The sequence below is a fragment of the Protopterus annectens genome, chromosome 15.part0, assembly GCF_019279795.1.
Source record: "Protopterus annectens isolate FY-2018-M chromosome 15.part0, PAN1.0, whole genome shotgun sequence".
Lineage (NCBI taxonomy): Eukaryota > Metazoa > Chordata > Ceratodontiformes > Protopteridae > Protopterus > Protopterus annectens.
The window spans coordinates 94755752-94771703 of NC_056749.1; the positions used below are offsets into that span (position 1 = coordinate 94755752).

A 15952-nucleotide genomic window follows, 5' to 3' on the forward strand; every position below is an offset into this window, starting at 1 on the left:
GCTTAGAATTCTGTTAAATGTATCAGGGTTAAAATTAGTGAGGTTACAGTAAGTTCTACTAAGCGTTGGAATAAATCAGGAAGCAACTGTGGTTACAGTGTTGTATCTCATGGCACCATACCTGGGATTACCTTTGAATTCCTGAGTCAGTGCTTCATATTTACTGTTCAATAATCTGCTTTCTATTTATATTAACTTTTTCCCTAGCTTTTGATATACTGCACATAACCAGGAATCATGACCAAGTTAGTAAGCACACTTCTATCGATTTATCTATAATCAGTATTCATATGTATTAGTGAACATTTGTAAAAGATTCCATTAGTATTAGGGGGCATTTGTAAAATACATGATTAAAAAATTCCATACCTTGTGTTCTTAATGGTGGATACATCTTTGTTTAGTGTTGAAAAATGCTGTCTTAACATGTGGATAGTTTTGATGAACAGAATGATATTAATCTACAATAAAAAAAATAGGCATGTGAATAATCCTTGAATTATGGAATAAAATATTTTACAAAAATCATGATCCCTTTTAACTAGTGCCATATTATGTGCAATAATAAACTATGCATACTTACAGGTATCATTTCTTGTGATTTTTCCCATTTTGCCAAACTGAAAGCATGTACTTAAATTATAGTTGTTAGCCTCGGGTTCCTATCATGAAATCGAACAATACGAACGCCGAATACCGGAAGGCCGAACTTGGTAGTTCGAAAGTTGAGAATGTTGAAGCTGCAGAAACCTGAATTCTTTCCCAGGGAAAGAATTTGATTGGTCTTTTCTGCGGCTTTGGCATTTTGAGACCGGGTCAAGGTAAGTGTACGAATGGGTAGTGATGGACGTTAGGGTTAGGGCGAGGGTCAGGTAAGTGTGCAATAGTGATGGACTTTAGGGTTAGGGCCTGGGTCGGGGAAGTGTGCGGTAATGACGGACTTTAGGGTTAGAGCGTGGGCCAGGTAAGTGTGCGGTAGTGAAGGACATTAAGGTTAGGACTGGGTTAAGGATAGTGCATAGATAGTGGTGTATGTTAGGTTTAGTGTAGGTTTTGAAGGTGTTTGGTTTGATTGTGTTATGTGTGTTTTTTTCAGAACAGCGAATTATTTCCCTGTGAAAAAATTCACTATTTTGCAGTTTCAATGTTATCCGAAATCGATCTTCCAAGTTCGAACTTATGATGTTCGACATTTTGGAAGTTCAATTTCGTGATATAGACCCGTTAGCCTCATAATTTTACAAAGTCACTCCAACTCTGTGTGCACCTGCACATACAATATCATTGCTTCATTCTGCCTAAAAAATACTTAATCACTTTCAAGAATTATGCAGAACAAAAATAAATAGTTGCTTCATTATGAATTTGATTTATGACCAGTTAATAAGAGCTAAATATTTAAACTCTTCTATTATAACCATGGGTGTGATTCCATAAAATCTGGGGTAGCATTGCAGAGAGCTTCTGGTGACCTTGATAGTAATTTTCATGTCTGCCCCTAATATGGCATCCATAGTATTCCATAGACTTTCCACCACTATGTCAATGCTACAGATCTGTAGTAGTACATCTAATTTGTGCTCTGCCAACAAAAGTTAACAAGATTTGGAAATATTCTATTTAATAAAATTCCATTACCTATTCTTTGCTTACTCCAGTGATTGCTGACCACATCTTGCAACTGTCAAGAGTCCACAAAGTTGGCCATCTCTACATTGCCACTTGTATGTTGGCCATATTGCTGCATGCATGCATGTAGTCGCATAATTTGGCATTGTGCTACATTAATACAGTTTGACCTTCTTTAATAAACAAGGTTCAAGACATTCTCAGTGTACGAAGAAGACATCTCACAAAACAATACTAGGTATACACAGGATCGTAGGGTCATAGGAGGTAACTAGGCTAAAGGCCTTGGGGCCCTTATAAGCCTAGCCAAGAGTTTATTCCCAAAAAAAAGAAACCTCAGTCAGCACCTGTTTCCCCTGTCAATGAGGAACACAGGTGGAACCCCTGGGACAAATTTACGTTTTCCCATCCATTCATCAAGGTTGTGCTTGAGGGTCAGCGAGATACTTTGACATGTATGGGAAGTATATTCCAGACATGGGGCAGCCTCTGGGAGACAAACCTGTCTCTCCAGCAGGTTTGTTTTGATGTTGTATATTAGATTTAGGTCTTTCAAGTGGGTAATGCACGAGGAGTTAGACTTACGGATATGAGGATCTCTAGTAGGGCAGGGTCCAATATTCCTTGTAGGCGAGACACAGATCACCTCTGAGCAAATCTGTACAATACAAAGTATTTATTAATTTATTTATTTTCAGTTTGTTTGCCAGGATGGTCCATTGGGCCATGAGGAGCCTGTTTTTAATGGAGTCCTGGGGAGAAAAGCTCCAGTAAAATATACAAATACAAGTTAATTAAAAGAATGTTATAACAATAGATGGTACAGCAGCACATGTAAGAAATGGCATTAGTGAAATACAAGAGCAGGCATTCTTTAAAAAAAAAATACAAGTTTTATACAATCCTATACAAAATCTGTTAATTCCAAAAGATGCTTGTTAGAGTTAAAAAAAAAAACATAAGAGGAAGTTTGCAGATGTACTGGATCCTGGGGAGTAGCTTAAGTTGGTGGACTTTATGCAGGATGGGAACAGGAGCATTCTCATTGAGATGTTAGGTGGGAGTGGAGTAACGTTTTGAAGGAAGAGAGGCTGCGAGTGGTACGGATTAGTGGAGGGAGAGAATTCCACAGGTGAGCTAGAGAGAAGGACAGAAGATGTTTTCCTGGTGGACAGGAAGGTTTGTGTAGTTCAATCAGATTTTGGGAGTTGGATCTTAGGGATCTATTGGGTAGATGCATTTTAAAGGTGGTGGCAAGGGAGGGGCAGAGAGAGGGGCTAAATATAAGTCTGTGTGCTTGGGTTAATTGAATATAGGTGAGGTAGTTGGGTAGCTCTAGCCAATTAAGTTTGTGAAGGGCAGTGCAATGGTTAGTAGAAGATCTATGGCCTGTTGCAAATTTAGAAATTATATTGTGACAGGAGTACAGTGATAGTGATTTGAGCCTATCCACATAGGACAGGTGTTGTAGGCCATGGATTCTCTTTGTGAATTATTTCTGTGGCCTTTCCAGTTGGTGCAAGTGTTTTGAGAGGTACATACCAAACTGGGTGTTATACTCAATTATTGGTCTAATGAGGAAGGAGTACAGAGAGCTAATAACCTCCTTTTTTCTGGATGCAATCCCTTTATGTATGAGATGAACCAAGTAAAAGTTTTTTCTGACCACTACCACTACATGATGGTTGAATGTGAGATTGTTGTCAACCTGAATATCCAGTTTTTTCACCACAGGTTGTGTGCTTAGGTGGTTGCCGTTGATGTGGTAATCACTAGGGGCTGTGTTTTTGCCAAATGGTATGATAATACCTTTTTTGCATTTAACTTAAGGCCATGACTTTGGCACCAGTCATTTGTTGCTGTGAGACCCTCTTGCAGTTTGTTGACATCATTTGGGGAGTCAATGACAGCACCCAACTTACAGTCATCCACAAACTTCGTCTGTCACAGGCCTTTCGTCTTTGCCTGGACTTCTGAGAAGCAGGTGCCAAAAACTAGGGGACCCAGGACATATCCCTGGGGAACGCCACAAATGACAGGTCTGCTATCAGAGGTGGAGGTGCCTATTTTGACCTTGTGGATCCTATCGGTGAGCCAGTTGGCCACCCACCTGATGAGACAGGGATTTACTCCAAGCTGATTTAGTTTTTTGATGATGCCTGAGTAGGGGATTGTGTCAAAGGCCTTGGCAAAGTCAAGGTAAGCTGTATGTACTAACCTTCCCTCATCTTGGGCCTTGGTGACAGTCTCAAAGACATTAACCATGTTCAACAGGCAAGATCTACCTTTGGTGAATCCGAACTGGGTGGGGTCAATTGCTTGGAGACTGCCTATGTCCTTGTTTATGAGAACCATAATGATACACCCCATGGCTTTACAGATCAGACTTGTCAAGCTAATGGGGCAATAGTTACTAGGGTCAGTAGTGGCACCATCTTTGTGCAAGGGGATGACAATGGCAGTTCTCCACTCTGCTGGAATGAAGCCTGTACCTAGGCTGTGGTTAAATAGGGTGCTCAATGGCGAAGCTAGTTCTTGCTGGAGATGGTCAGAATACAGCTTGGGATACTATCAGGTCCCATGGAAACTGTGTTCTTTGCCTTGGATAGGGCCTTTAACACTTGATCTATGGAGATGTGAAGTGTGGGACAAGTACTGGGGATGTTGAATGGCCCTTTGGGGGGGTATGGGGGTGAAGGTTGCACTGAACCTATCTGCTAGCAGGTTGGCTAAGTCAACAGGATCAGTGTAAGTGGTACCATTAAGTACTAATTTGGAACAAACATAGGCTTTACCATGGAGGTTCCTGACATAACTGAAGAAGGCTTTGTGGTTTACCTTTGTTTCAGAGGCTATTTTCAATTCATAATTTGCTTTGGAGGTTTTCACTAGTGATTTAATTTTGTTGTTGAGGCTGAGGAGGGATTTTTTTCCTGTTCCTTTTTACCCTTAGACAATAGTTTCTTCCTTTTGTTGTAAAGATTGTTGATAGAGGATGTCCACCAGACAGGTTTGTGTTTCCTTGAGGAGCAGGTTTTAGTTATGTTGGGTATGGCTGAGTCCATGCAGTTGTACAGGTGCTTGTATACTGCATTGGTGTACTGTTCAGCATAGTTGTCTACATCCTCTGAGGGGGTGGTAGTGTAAAGTTACTGATACCCTTCCTTAGGAGGTTGTAGTCAGCGTTTGAGAAGTTTTTAACCTGGTTATGGCTGGGGGTGGGGAGGTTGTGGGATAGAAACTTTGAATGAGACAGACTGATGATCCGATCTCACCAGGGAAGAACATATTATGGGAGTGGTACAGCAGTTGCCTGTGTCGGTGAGAACAAAGTCCAGAATGTTATCTCCCCATGTAAGTGATGAGACATGCTGGTCTAGTGCATTAGAATTGATGAATTCAAGGAATCATTGGGTGAGTGCATTAGTGCAGGAACAGTTCACCTAGTCTATGGTAGGGTAGTTGAAGTCACCAATGATCAGGGTGGTAGGGAGTACCTTGATGGAGTCAAGTAGGTCCAGGTAGGAGGAGTGGGTGTCCTGAGTCTAGAAGGGGGATCTATAGCTAGCTATAACTTGGATGGGTGTCTTTCCAACTGTCAGTTGCACCTGGAGTAATTCCAGTGCATCATGCTTGCAAACCAGTCTGGAGGTGTGCCTTGTCCTTAATGAAGATAGACTCCACCAGCTGTAGTCTTACAGACCTCATTTTGGGGTTGGAATGTGCGGAATGAGGTATAGCCTGGTAAGCAGGGGTAGTCTCCACAACCCTGAACCAAGTTTCTGTGACCGCACAGACCTCGTCATCTTCCAGTGCGAGGTTCAGGTTAAGGCTCCTATTGTTAAGCAGCAGGACCTTCAATTTGCTTTTTGACAGATCTTTTATGTTGGAAGATTTGTCTTTGGGACATAGCCTAAAATAGGCACAATGGGGGAGGCAAGAGCCTTGGCCAGGATCTGAAATCCTAGGGGTGACAGGTGGAGGACATATCTGGCAATGCATCGAGGCCTGTCAGCCATGTCATCCCAGGCAGACAGATATTGGATGCCCCTGGAAAGACACCAGAAACTAAGCCAATTGTTGAAGGCAATTATTTTTTGTTGGTATTGTGGAATCATTCTTGATGAAGGCAGGATGCTGCTTAGGGCTAGGGTCATACCCACCTGGAACACATATTCTGAGAGTTCAATCATATCTCTCTTCGTATAGTGCAGGGAGGTATGTCTCAAGTCATCCACACCAACATGGACAATGACAGAGTCACCTGTTGTGGAGAGACTTAAGTGTGTGCGTGATGTGGTGGATTCTGACACTTGACAGACAACAGACCATGACCTTCTTGTTTTGCCTGGTGAGGTGGACATCGGTGTATCTCACAATTGAGTCACCCATGACTAGTATGTTTGGTTTATTTTGCTGTCTTATGGGCTGCGTTGGTTTATTGTTAGTCGTTATGGGCTGTGTTTGTAAGACACTGGTGTGTTGTCTGCCATATGTGTTGTGTTTGGTGTTGTGTGTGGAATGTTTCTGAGTACATTTTGGAGGTCTCTGTTGTTTCAGTAAGTTTTTGAGGTTGTGCTTGGCTATGTGATGTGGGTGGTGTGATATTTGTGCTGGTAATCTCTTTGTCAGGAGTACTGACTCTGGTGCGAGAGAGCATGGATTCCAGGTTACTGATGTAGATGCATTTCTTGCAAGTAGAAGAATTATGTGCTATTGGGAAGAGGGCTGTCAGTGAACATGAGGCAGGTGCTGTCTTAGTATGCGCATTATTAATTTGATCTGGTTTTCCTGCACTTTTTTGTATTAATTGTTTGTAGTTGTGTCAGTTAGTACTTCTGAAGAAGTTTGTTTATTTGGAACAAATGAAAAGCGCTTAAAGAAAGTTACCGTGTTGGACTTGGATTTGTTTATTAAACCTTCTTCCAGTCTGCTTTGCCATTTCGTCTATTTGTTTGTTACTTTTTAGTATGCGCATGTCGACGAGGCTGGCAGGAAAAGCTGATGGGAATTGTCTAGACAGTGTTCTGAATAATTGGCAGACTTACTGAGAGAGGGTTTTGATAAGGGTTTGTCCACAAGAGTGTAGACCACAAAAACCTTCTTAAATATAAAATAACTGGCGTGAAGCACATGTGGTAAAACCAAAATAGATAAGCTACTTAGAATAACAGATAATCAGGCTACTAACAAGCAATAATAACTGCATCAGAATAAGAGCATTTGAACACTTAAGAGCACACAGCAAGGAAAAATAACATAATTTATTTATTTTTATTTTATTTGACATTTACTGGGGTGGTCTGACTGGGTTTACAGAACCCGTTTTCAGCAGAGGCCTGCGGAGAAAAACTCCAAATAGAGTACAATACAAATACAGTATAATCTAATACAATAAGGATTACATTACAAATTCTATCCAAAAAATAAGTTGAAAGAACTGCTACAGGATGTTGCAATATATTACTACACATCTAATCAATTCTATACAGTTAAAACATTACAGATGATAATAGTCACTCTCATCATACATGATGTAGATAGTGTCCAAAAATAAGGTAATAAAGTAGTACATGCAGTCTTACCTAGCCCCAATCTAATATCATGCCTTTCTCTGTACTGCTCCACCTACATGAAGAAACCGCTGCTGCCGGCATTTGTGTTGAGCACCAGATTACTGCCTGGAGTACCAATTGCAACATAAAGGTGGAGCTGTAACTATGCTGCATAGGCCTGTTGACTTCTGTTACTCACCAGTTTCACACTGGCACTGGGGCAGCACATGACCTCTAGCATTATATGTTTAGAATCTCACACCGTGTTTTGTACATTTTAAACTGTTATGATCGTTGTGCATATAATATAATGTGTGTGTGTGTGTGTGTGTGTGTGTGTGTGTGTGTGTGTGTGTGAGTGTGTGTGGTTATTATTGTTTAGTCATTTAGCTGAATACAACTCTTCATAACTTTGACTTTAGCATACCAGGCATGACTGTAAAAACTGCTGTTTTAAATTGTTGTAAAATCATACTAATTACTTAATAATGCTGTCTTTCCATGTTAGCCCATGACACCCCTTTCTTTTTTGCCTTCAGTCATTCTGTCATCATCATTACCTCTGCCCTGAATCGTTTGCATTATGTAGCCAAAGTATTATACACTTTGCACCCAGGACAGCTGCCCCTCTCATCCTGCCCTAGCTACATTACTGCCCAAAGAGGAGTAGTTGGAGAGATCTTTAAGATATGATGGAAGGTCCCTCAAGAACTTGGAGCCAAAGGTAGAAAGTGAATGGTTAGAGCCATGAAGTCTTGTTTCAGGTGGTTGGAGGAGAGGCCCAGAGTCACTATGAGATCTAAACTTATATGATAGAGTAAACTAAACAGAGGAACAGGAGTTTTCTTTCAGAAGGTAGAAAGCTGGGAGCCAAAGAGTAGATTGGCTTTTTGCTAAACAGGCAGCCAGTTAGCTTTGATTAGTGTAAGACAGTGGTGTTCATACTTTGGGGAAGGGGTAATAAATGGTAGAAGGAGTTGGAGATTGTTTGGATGGTGGTAGTGTTACTTTTGGAGGCAGGTTTTACAAGAGGTAAGCTAGAAGAATTCCTGTGATAATAGCATTTCTTGTTGGATGGGAGAAGAAAAAATATTTTTTTGACCCAGAAGAGTAGACAGTTTATCTTTTTCTGGGTGTGTTCGAAATGATGGTGGAATTTAAGTGAGGAATCAAGCCAGATTCCTAGGTATCTGAAGGTGTTGTCCTGCTCAGTGGCATTGTTAAGGTGGTCAAGAATAAGAAGTGAGTTGGGGTTCTTTTCCTTTTAGTGGTGGTTCTAATGGGAATAGTTTTAGTTTTTGAGGAGTCAAGTAATAGTTTTTTTACTACTGAGCCAGTTAATGAGAGAGAGGAAATCTTTTTGCAGATCATGTTGAACTGAGTGGGTTGTGTGGCTGGAGTAGAAGATAACTATGTCATTGGTGTATAATGAGACTGGAAGTCAGGGAAGATTGAGTATAAGAGTATTTATAAAAATAGAGTAAAGAGGAGGGGTCAGTATGGAGCCTTGTGAGACTCCATTAAGTAATGGAGTGGTGGCTGAAGTACTGTTAAAATTTACTAAGAAATATGAGTTGGATGGGTAAGTTTGGAAGCAGGGAATAGTGTCAGGACTAATCCCAATGTCAGGTGGTTAAACAGGATTTGGTGGTCAACCAGTACAAAGGGTTTGGTAAAGTCTATAAATATGGATCCAGTAAGGAGGCTTTTGTCCATAGCTAAAATGGTGTGATCAGTGATGGTCCAAAGCCCAAGTGGAAGTGCTGCAGCTGGACCAGACACCATTTACTTGGAAGAGAGCAGGTGGTATTGATTTTTGTAATTTGAGATTTTATTATAGACCAGTTTTTCTAAGTTTTTCACAAGGGTTGGGAGGATGGGGATTGTGTGGTAATCATTGAGTAGCTTGGGGCTGGATTTTTTGAGAGAGGTATGCTTTTTGCTGTTTTCCATATGTTGAGCATATAGTTTTGAGTTAAGCAAAGGTTGTATGTTTGTAGCAGAGGGGTAACAATGTACTCTATACACTGGAATATGAACTTTGGGAGAGAGTTCTGACCCTGCAGGTGAGTCAAGTTTTCAAGGAGGGGTATAATATCTTTGGGTATGATCTTTTCAAAGTAGAAGGGGAATGTATAAGGGGGAGGTGAGGGAGAGGTTGAGTGAGAGAATAAAGTATGTGAGCTGATTGAGGGTAGGATTGAAAAATGAGGACTAAAGTCTGAGGTTTAAAGTGAAGAGGAGGAAGAGTGAGCATTGGGAAGAGTTTTACGACCTGTTAGCAGGTTTACCACTGCTCAAAATTGTTTAGTGGAGAAAAAAAGGTTTGGTTGACGTGTCCTGATATGATGGCTTGTTTGGACAGGTTTCTGAGGAGGGTGCAGTGTTGTCTGGTAAAAGGAGTTGGATCAGACTTCCAGGAGTCTCATCTCTGAGAGACAGGAGGGTTTTCAGTCTTGTAGATTACAAACTGGTTGCAGAGCTGGGCAGCATTGTTAGGGTCTAATGAGGAGAGTACAGGGTCCCAGTTGAGGCAGGATAGATGTTTTTAGTTTGGTAATGCTGTAATGCTTACTTGTGATTTATGTTAGACAGTAATGAGTCTTGGAAGTGGACGTTTTGCAATCAAGGTGGATATTGATGCTTATAACACAGTGATCACTTAGGTTGGGAGGGTGGAGAGAGATGAGAAATAAGTGGGGGTGTTGTCTGATTATTAAATCAAGCAGTGAGTGATGATATAGACACACACACACACACACACATATGTATATATATATATATATATATATATATATATATATATATATATATATATATATAACATGCACAGTTGCAGAGCATGGGGGTTCCCCTGTGAAAGTGTATACTTTTGTATCTGGATATGCCTATCTTTATAGTTGAAAACGTTTTCTGATGTTACTAATGCTGATGCTAGGTTTAGTTGATGCTCCCTTAAGGGTACCTGCTATGGCTGTGAATGTCATTCAGGTGTTAACTTAAGCATATTAAAACAAGAAGCTGGATGGCTCACATCAGAAATCACAAATGGAAGATCCAGAGGAGTTTGGAGAGGTTTTGCGAGGTTAAAAACATTTGCAGACCACCACGGCATCTCAGAAGAACTGGTTTACAAGATAAATGTCCTAGTGTATGCATTTGGCATCTGATCAGCCAGCAAAGACTATTTCATTGTGTAAATATTCAGCATCAGTGGTACTGTAAACATTTGTGACATGCATATCACAGGTGTGTATTTTTGGTTAGTCAACCTTGCATTTTTGTAAAGATAAACTGACTTTACTTTTTGCACTATTTATTGCAACATCTTGCCTGAGGAAATAGGGGTATGTGCCTTTAAGTGTGCATAATGTCATCTGTGTTTTTGCAAAATTTTCACATCACCTCAGTCAGGAAATTGATTGCATTTATTGTTTCATTAAAAACTCAAGTATCATTTTAGTTGTTGTTGGGTCTTTTGGCTTATCCCGGTTAGGGGTCGCCACAGCGGAACTCCGGTCCGCTAATGTTTGGTAGTGGATTTTTACGTGCCGAGTTACCAGCCCTGATGCGCAGCCTTCAACAAAGGCACGCCCATTCATGCATGCATCCACACAGAAACGCTCTAGCTGAGAATCGAACGTGACAACGTCTTGCTGTGAGGTGACAATGCTACCGCAGCACCACGCGGGGCTCAAGTAAATTGCCTGACAAAGGCAATCAAGAATGTGGTTCCTCAGCTGGAGGTTTATCAGAGGTCATAACGGGCTCTAACCAATGATTCAGAAATGCTGAAGTTTGATGGTCCTCACAAGGCTTATTGTAGATCTGGCCTGAACTCTGGTGCCATGAGCGGATGGCTTGGCAGGGCCATCAGCTGTGAACTTTAAACCTTGCAGTAAGGTTCTGTCTATATTGTAAATGCTTCTGTAAAAACTGAGACAAGCCAAGGGGGCTCTGTTTTTCATTTCTGTATGGAATAAATTAGCATTTTCTGCTTCCAGTGTATTAAAAGTAGCTTACAATAAATACAGCCCATTTTACTGACACTGGATACTGAGTTTGTGAGGAAAATTTCTGGAAACCAGTTTCTACTGATAGCAAGGATAAAATGTAGCACTATAAATAGCAGACACCATTACATGCAGGGCTAAATAGTGTTACAAAATTGCAGTTAATATATGTTTAGTTATTTTATTTGTTATTCAAGTTTGATAACCACATAGGTGGTCTAGTCTGGAGACACCTTTCAGACATGACCAGGACAATCAGGTGTGAAAGATGCAGACAGCAATAACAACATACTGTCAGCGTATTTATTTTTATTTATTTTACATTTGTTTACCAGGAAAGTCACACTATGATACAGGAAGGAAATGCAAAACATTTGCATACAATTTGGAGTAAAAAGATAATCCCCAGGATTCACGAAGCCTCCATGTAAGAGTTATAATTCTTACACGGAGGCTGGAGTTAAATGGAGTGATGTCAGCATGCTTTGCATATTCATGAGAGCATGCTGAATCACACCTAAGTCTAACACGGTCCGTGTAAGACAGTAGGGGGCATGTCCGTAGGCTGAGCCCCGCAAGCGGACACGCACCCAGAAGTGTAAAAGTGCCCAAAGTAAACACCCACAACAGAGTCCATGGAAATGTGAATAAACACAACACAACACATTCCCCCACAGACTATGAACATAAAATATATATATAAATGAACATGTCATATTTTTTTTTAAATTGTAAAGTTGTTTAACCGTGAGTGTGCTCGTTTGCGTGGGCGTGCCCGTAGCGCAGCTACAGTTAGCAGTCAGTGGGAAAGCATATAAGAACTAAATATGCAAAATAAGCCAAGAAGCAATAGCGTAGCGGTAGAGATGTTGGCAGAAGAGCAGGCATTCATGTTTCGAGCCCCCACAACACCAATTTTTTTTTTTCAAAATAAGCAGGAAACAAGTCCCTGACAAATATGTACACATAAAACCCCAATATATGTAAAATGTAATGAAATAGCCCATTTATATTGAAGACATGTGAGGTAACAAAAGAAAAAAAAATGCCAGATGTGCTCATAGCTGAGCTACAGTTTAACAGAGTGAGTGCATGTGCCCGTAGATGAGCAGTGGTTTAACTGGTGCAAAATGAGTGCCCGTAGCTGAGCAGTGGTTTAACATGCTAAATCTATGTGCCCCTAACTGAGCTGAGCGTAATATGTGTGCTGATAGCCAAATGAGGCTTAAACCAGCGTACCCCGTTTGCGCGGAGCTGCGCAGCGCGCAAACAAGCTAACCGACGGGCAACGTTGAGCAAGCCATATCAAAACTGCCTTTACACAGACACACCCCTCAGCATGTCTAGACAGTCATGAAAAATAAAAAGCAGTGGCGAGGTTCGAACCCAGGATACTATACACCATAGTCAAGGTACAGAACCACTAAGCCATGACAGCAGTACCTGTAAATGCAATAATAGCTAATATATAGGAATGAATACAAACTAGAGCATGACAATGCAGGTTTACTGAAGTTGATACAATTCCAAAATGGCCAATCACAGATATGTGCGGGAAAAACGGACTATATAAGCCCCATAGGCGGGAATACACAGCATAAATGATTGTAGAAATGACCTGCAGGCAGAATGACAGGAGTAGGAGAGGGTAGTCGCTTTCGAGCACAGAGGTGGGGTGTTGAGGAGTCCAGGTACATGGTCTGGCTCCTAGTCCATAATCATGAGGCCCAACTCATGCAGGGCCAGGTCCTCTGGGGAGCATACAGGGCTGAGGCGTGGGACCGGTTGGCTCATGATCTCACCAGTGCCACAGGGAATCCAAGGACTGGTGAGCAGGTCCGTCACCACCATGCAGACCTGAAGAGATGTAAGCAGGACCAGCTGAACCTTTGGATCCAGGAGGCCCGGCAAACACCCAACACCCCACTACTGAGTAAGTAACATTTAATTATGTATGTAAGAAATTAAACTAGCTGATATTATGGAGATGTGTATTCCAATATTACTTCATTTATATTACAGCTGCAGGTGTCCGTTCTGCGAACCGCAGAGCCTATGGCAATAGGCTGGTGCAGTTGCGTCACCGGGCAGGTCAGTAATCCACTACCAGTAACTGTAAAGAAACATAAAAGTATGACAGTCAGCAAAAGAGTGCAGTGTAGTCAGTAAGGAATAAAATCTGCAAGTAACAGTGTGAAAGTGTATGCAAGTATTGCTTGATTACAAAAGTGTGTTTCAGCCTGTAAGTTTAACCTAAACATGAAACTGTCCGACATATATTCTGAAATAAAAATGCCCTGCCTGTAAGAAAATAGTACACAATCTGCAGCAGGCTGAAAAGTATAGCTGCAGAAGATGATGAAATCACGTGTGAAATATATCCCTGTGGAAATACTGAAACATGACAGAAGTGAGACTGCTGGAAAGGATTGTAATAACTACTGGTAAAACATGTCAATAAAGCCTAGAAGTACCATCCTGAATAGTAAAATGAAAGCAAGTGAGAGAGTGTGAGAAAGTGTCATGAATCCAGCAATACAGTAGTAATAACCCTGAATAAAGTATACTGCAGTCAAGACAGAATGAAATGCATGTGAGATTCAAAACCAAACAGCAAAATCTGTTCAAAGTGTTGCTGCATCTGGAATGTGTATCCCAAAATCAGGATATGTTGCTCTCAGTCTGCAATATGCAGATAGGATGTTTGTCTGATATACCAAACATCCACACTTGTCTACAGCTATATAAAGCAAATGTAGCAGGATGATGTAGCTGAACAAAGCTAGATATGAATGTGTATGAAGAACCATAAAATGTATATTGATGTTGCAGTAACAGTCCTATCACCAAGTTGAAATAGTTATCATATAGGAAACTGTAGTTAGAACAGTAGTGTGTATATAACTGTAGCTATAAGAAATGTACAGCATATGTATTGCTATTCGAAGGTGTTAATATTACTTTCTTCACCCCACCCTATAACCACATATAACCCATTCCACGTGAAAATGGTATGTGCAATCACAATTAACACCCCTGGATGTTTGTCCTGTTGGATCATATATATTTGCATGTCTGTTGATGCATCTGCCCTGTTCATACATCCACACCTGATGGCCTGTTGCCATCAATTAACCCTGCATGTTGTTGGACTGTGTATTTCTGTTCAAATTATGCATGTGTTATGCACGCTGTTCAGTGGTGTGAATATCTGGGTGTTTGGTTAATGGGAATACTAATGCATGCTGTTACAACTAATTGTGAATGGTATTATATGTCACTAACCCAAACTGTCATGACATAATGCAAAACATAGTACGACAGGGAAGGCGGGTTCCAGTGGACCCACCTCAGCTGGCGAGTGCACCTGGCACTAGTGCCGAGTCCGGACCCTCCTCCGGTGGCCCTGTGCCACCTGCGGGTGGAAGCACTGCAGGGGATGGGGCTCGCCCCCCACTGCAAGTGTGGCCGGAGGAGAACCACCACTCACCCTCCGTAGCGTCCGGACTGTGGTGCGTAGGGAGATTTGGGACTCTGTTCTCGAGCCCCTACGCCAGCTCGAGGCACGGGTGGTGCAACTAACGGCCATGCCTGTTGCCCCGCCTACACAGCCCCCAGCACAGCCCCGTCCTGGGCAGCAAAGGAACAGTGGCAACTGCCTATGGGTGGGGATATCAGTTCCACTGTTGCCATCTGTGGGCTCATGGGCTCTGGATATCCAAACCTCCGTCCCCGTCAATTGCGTAACCCCCCCACACGTGTCATACACCGCCCCTGTATGCGTCTTGTTTGTCTTGTCTGTTTACCTACCCAACCTACCTCCCGAGCTGTACCGACTTCCTTCACCTGACATACCACTCTCACCTGAAAAAAAAAAAAAAAAAAAGGGCACTCTGTACCCACAAAATAATTACGCCCCATACATAGCTGCCCATTCTGCACACATGTCTACTGGACATGGAACCTATCAATTACAATTGGCTGTACAAGTATTATTGTTGTCCTGACACCTCTCCCAGGGGTGGAAGGTTTCAAATGTCACACCAAATTACATACATATGCACAGCTGTTGCTGATGATGAAATGGGCAGCTATGGGCCTTACCTACATCCCTCCTGCACATCCCAAGCTTGTTTCCCTACTGTCATACCCTCTTTGTGACCCCTTTTTCACCACTTTCCTGTCTCCCCATTTTCTTTTCTTTCAAAGAAAATAGCGCGGGTGTGCGCCAGAGTAAGCACCGTTAAGCGGTTGTAAGCGGGTGTGCGCTTGTGTGCGCGGAGCTAACCGCCAGTGCGCATGCGTGAGCTCCACGCAAACCAGCGCTAACCCGGTTACAACTGCTTAAAAGTGCCTTAGTCACTTTGATTGACAGGTCCTGTACTCAGTTCAAAAGCAAAATAAAATCCCACTGTGAGTCCCGAACCCAGGAAACAGTAGTCTGCATGACTTACCACTAAGCCATGACTCTTATACAAGAACATTGTGCTAAAATAAATATATCATGTAATAGTAGGAATGAATATAAAGGGAATATAGATGTGTAGTACACAAAGCATGCCATTTAGAATTACTATCAAAACTAGTGGATTTCCATAATAGTAGTGTGTGAACAGAAACAGCCATGCTAGTTGGAAGCTAGTAGGTAATAATGTCACTATAGCACCTTGCAAGCCACACACATACTCACAGCAGGATAAGCACTGCCCATACCCCACAACCTCTTACAGGAACACATCTGGACCAAGTAATAAA

At 41.7% G+C, this 15952-nt stretch overlaps 1 protein-coding gene across 1 annotated transcript in view; it reads right to left on the reverse strand.

The window, feature by feature from the left end:
* Positions 1 to 353: 353 nt before the first annotated feature.
* The window catches only part of LOC122789795 (adhesion G protein-coupled receptor E3-like), a 1074489-nt gene continuing 1058890 nt past the window's right edge, over positions 354 to 15952 (reverse strand). The window contains exon 12 of the mRNA XM_044057237.1: positions 354 to 461. Within this exon, the coding sequence (XP_043913172.1) occupies positions 354 to 461 (108 nt within the window). The remainder of the gene's footprint in view (positions 462 to 15952) is intronic.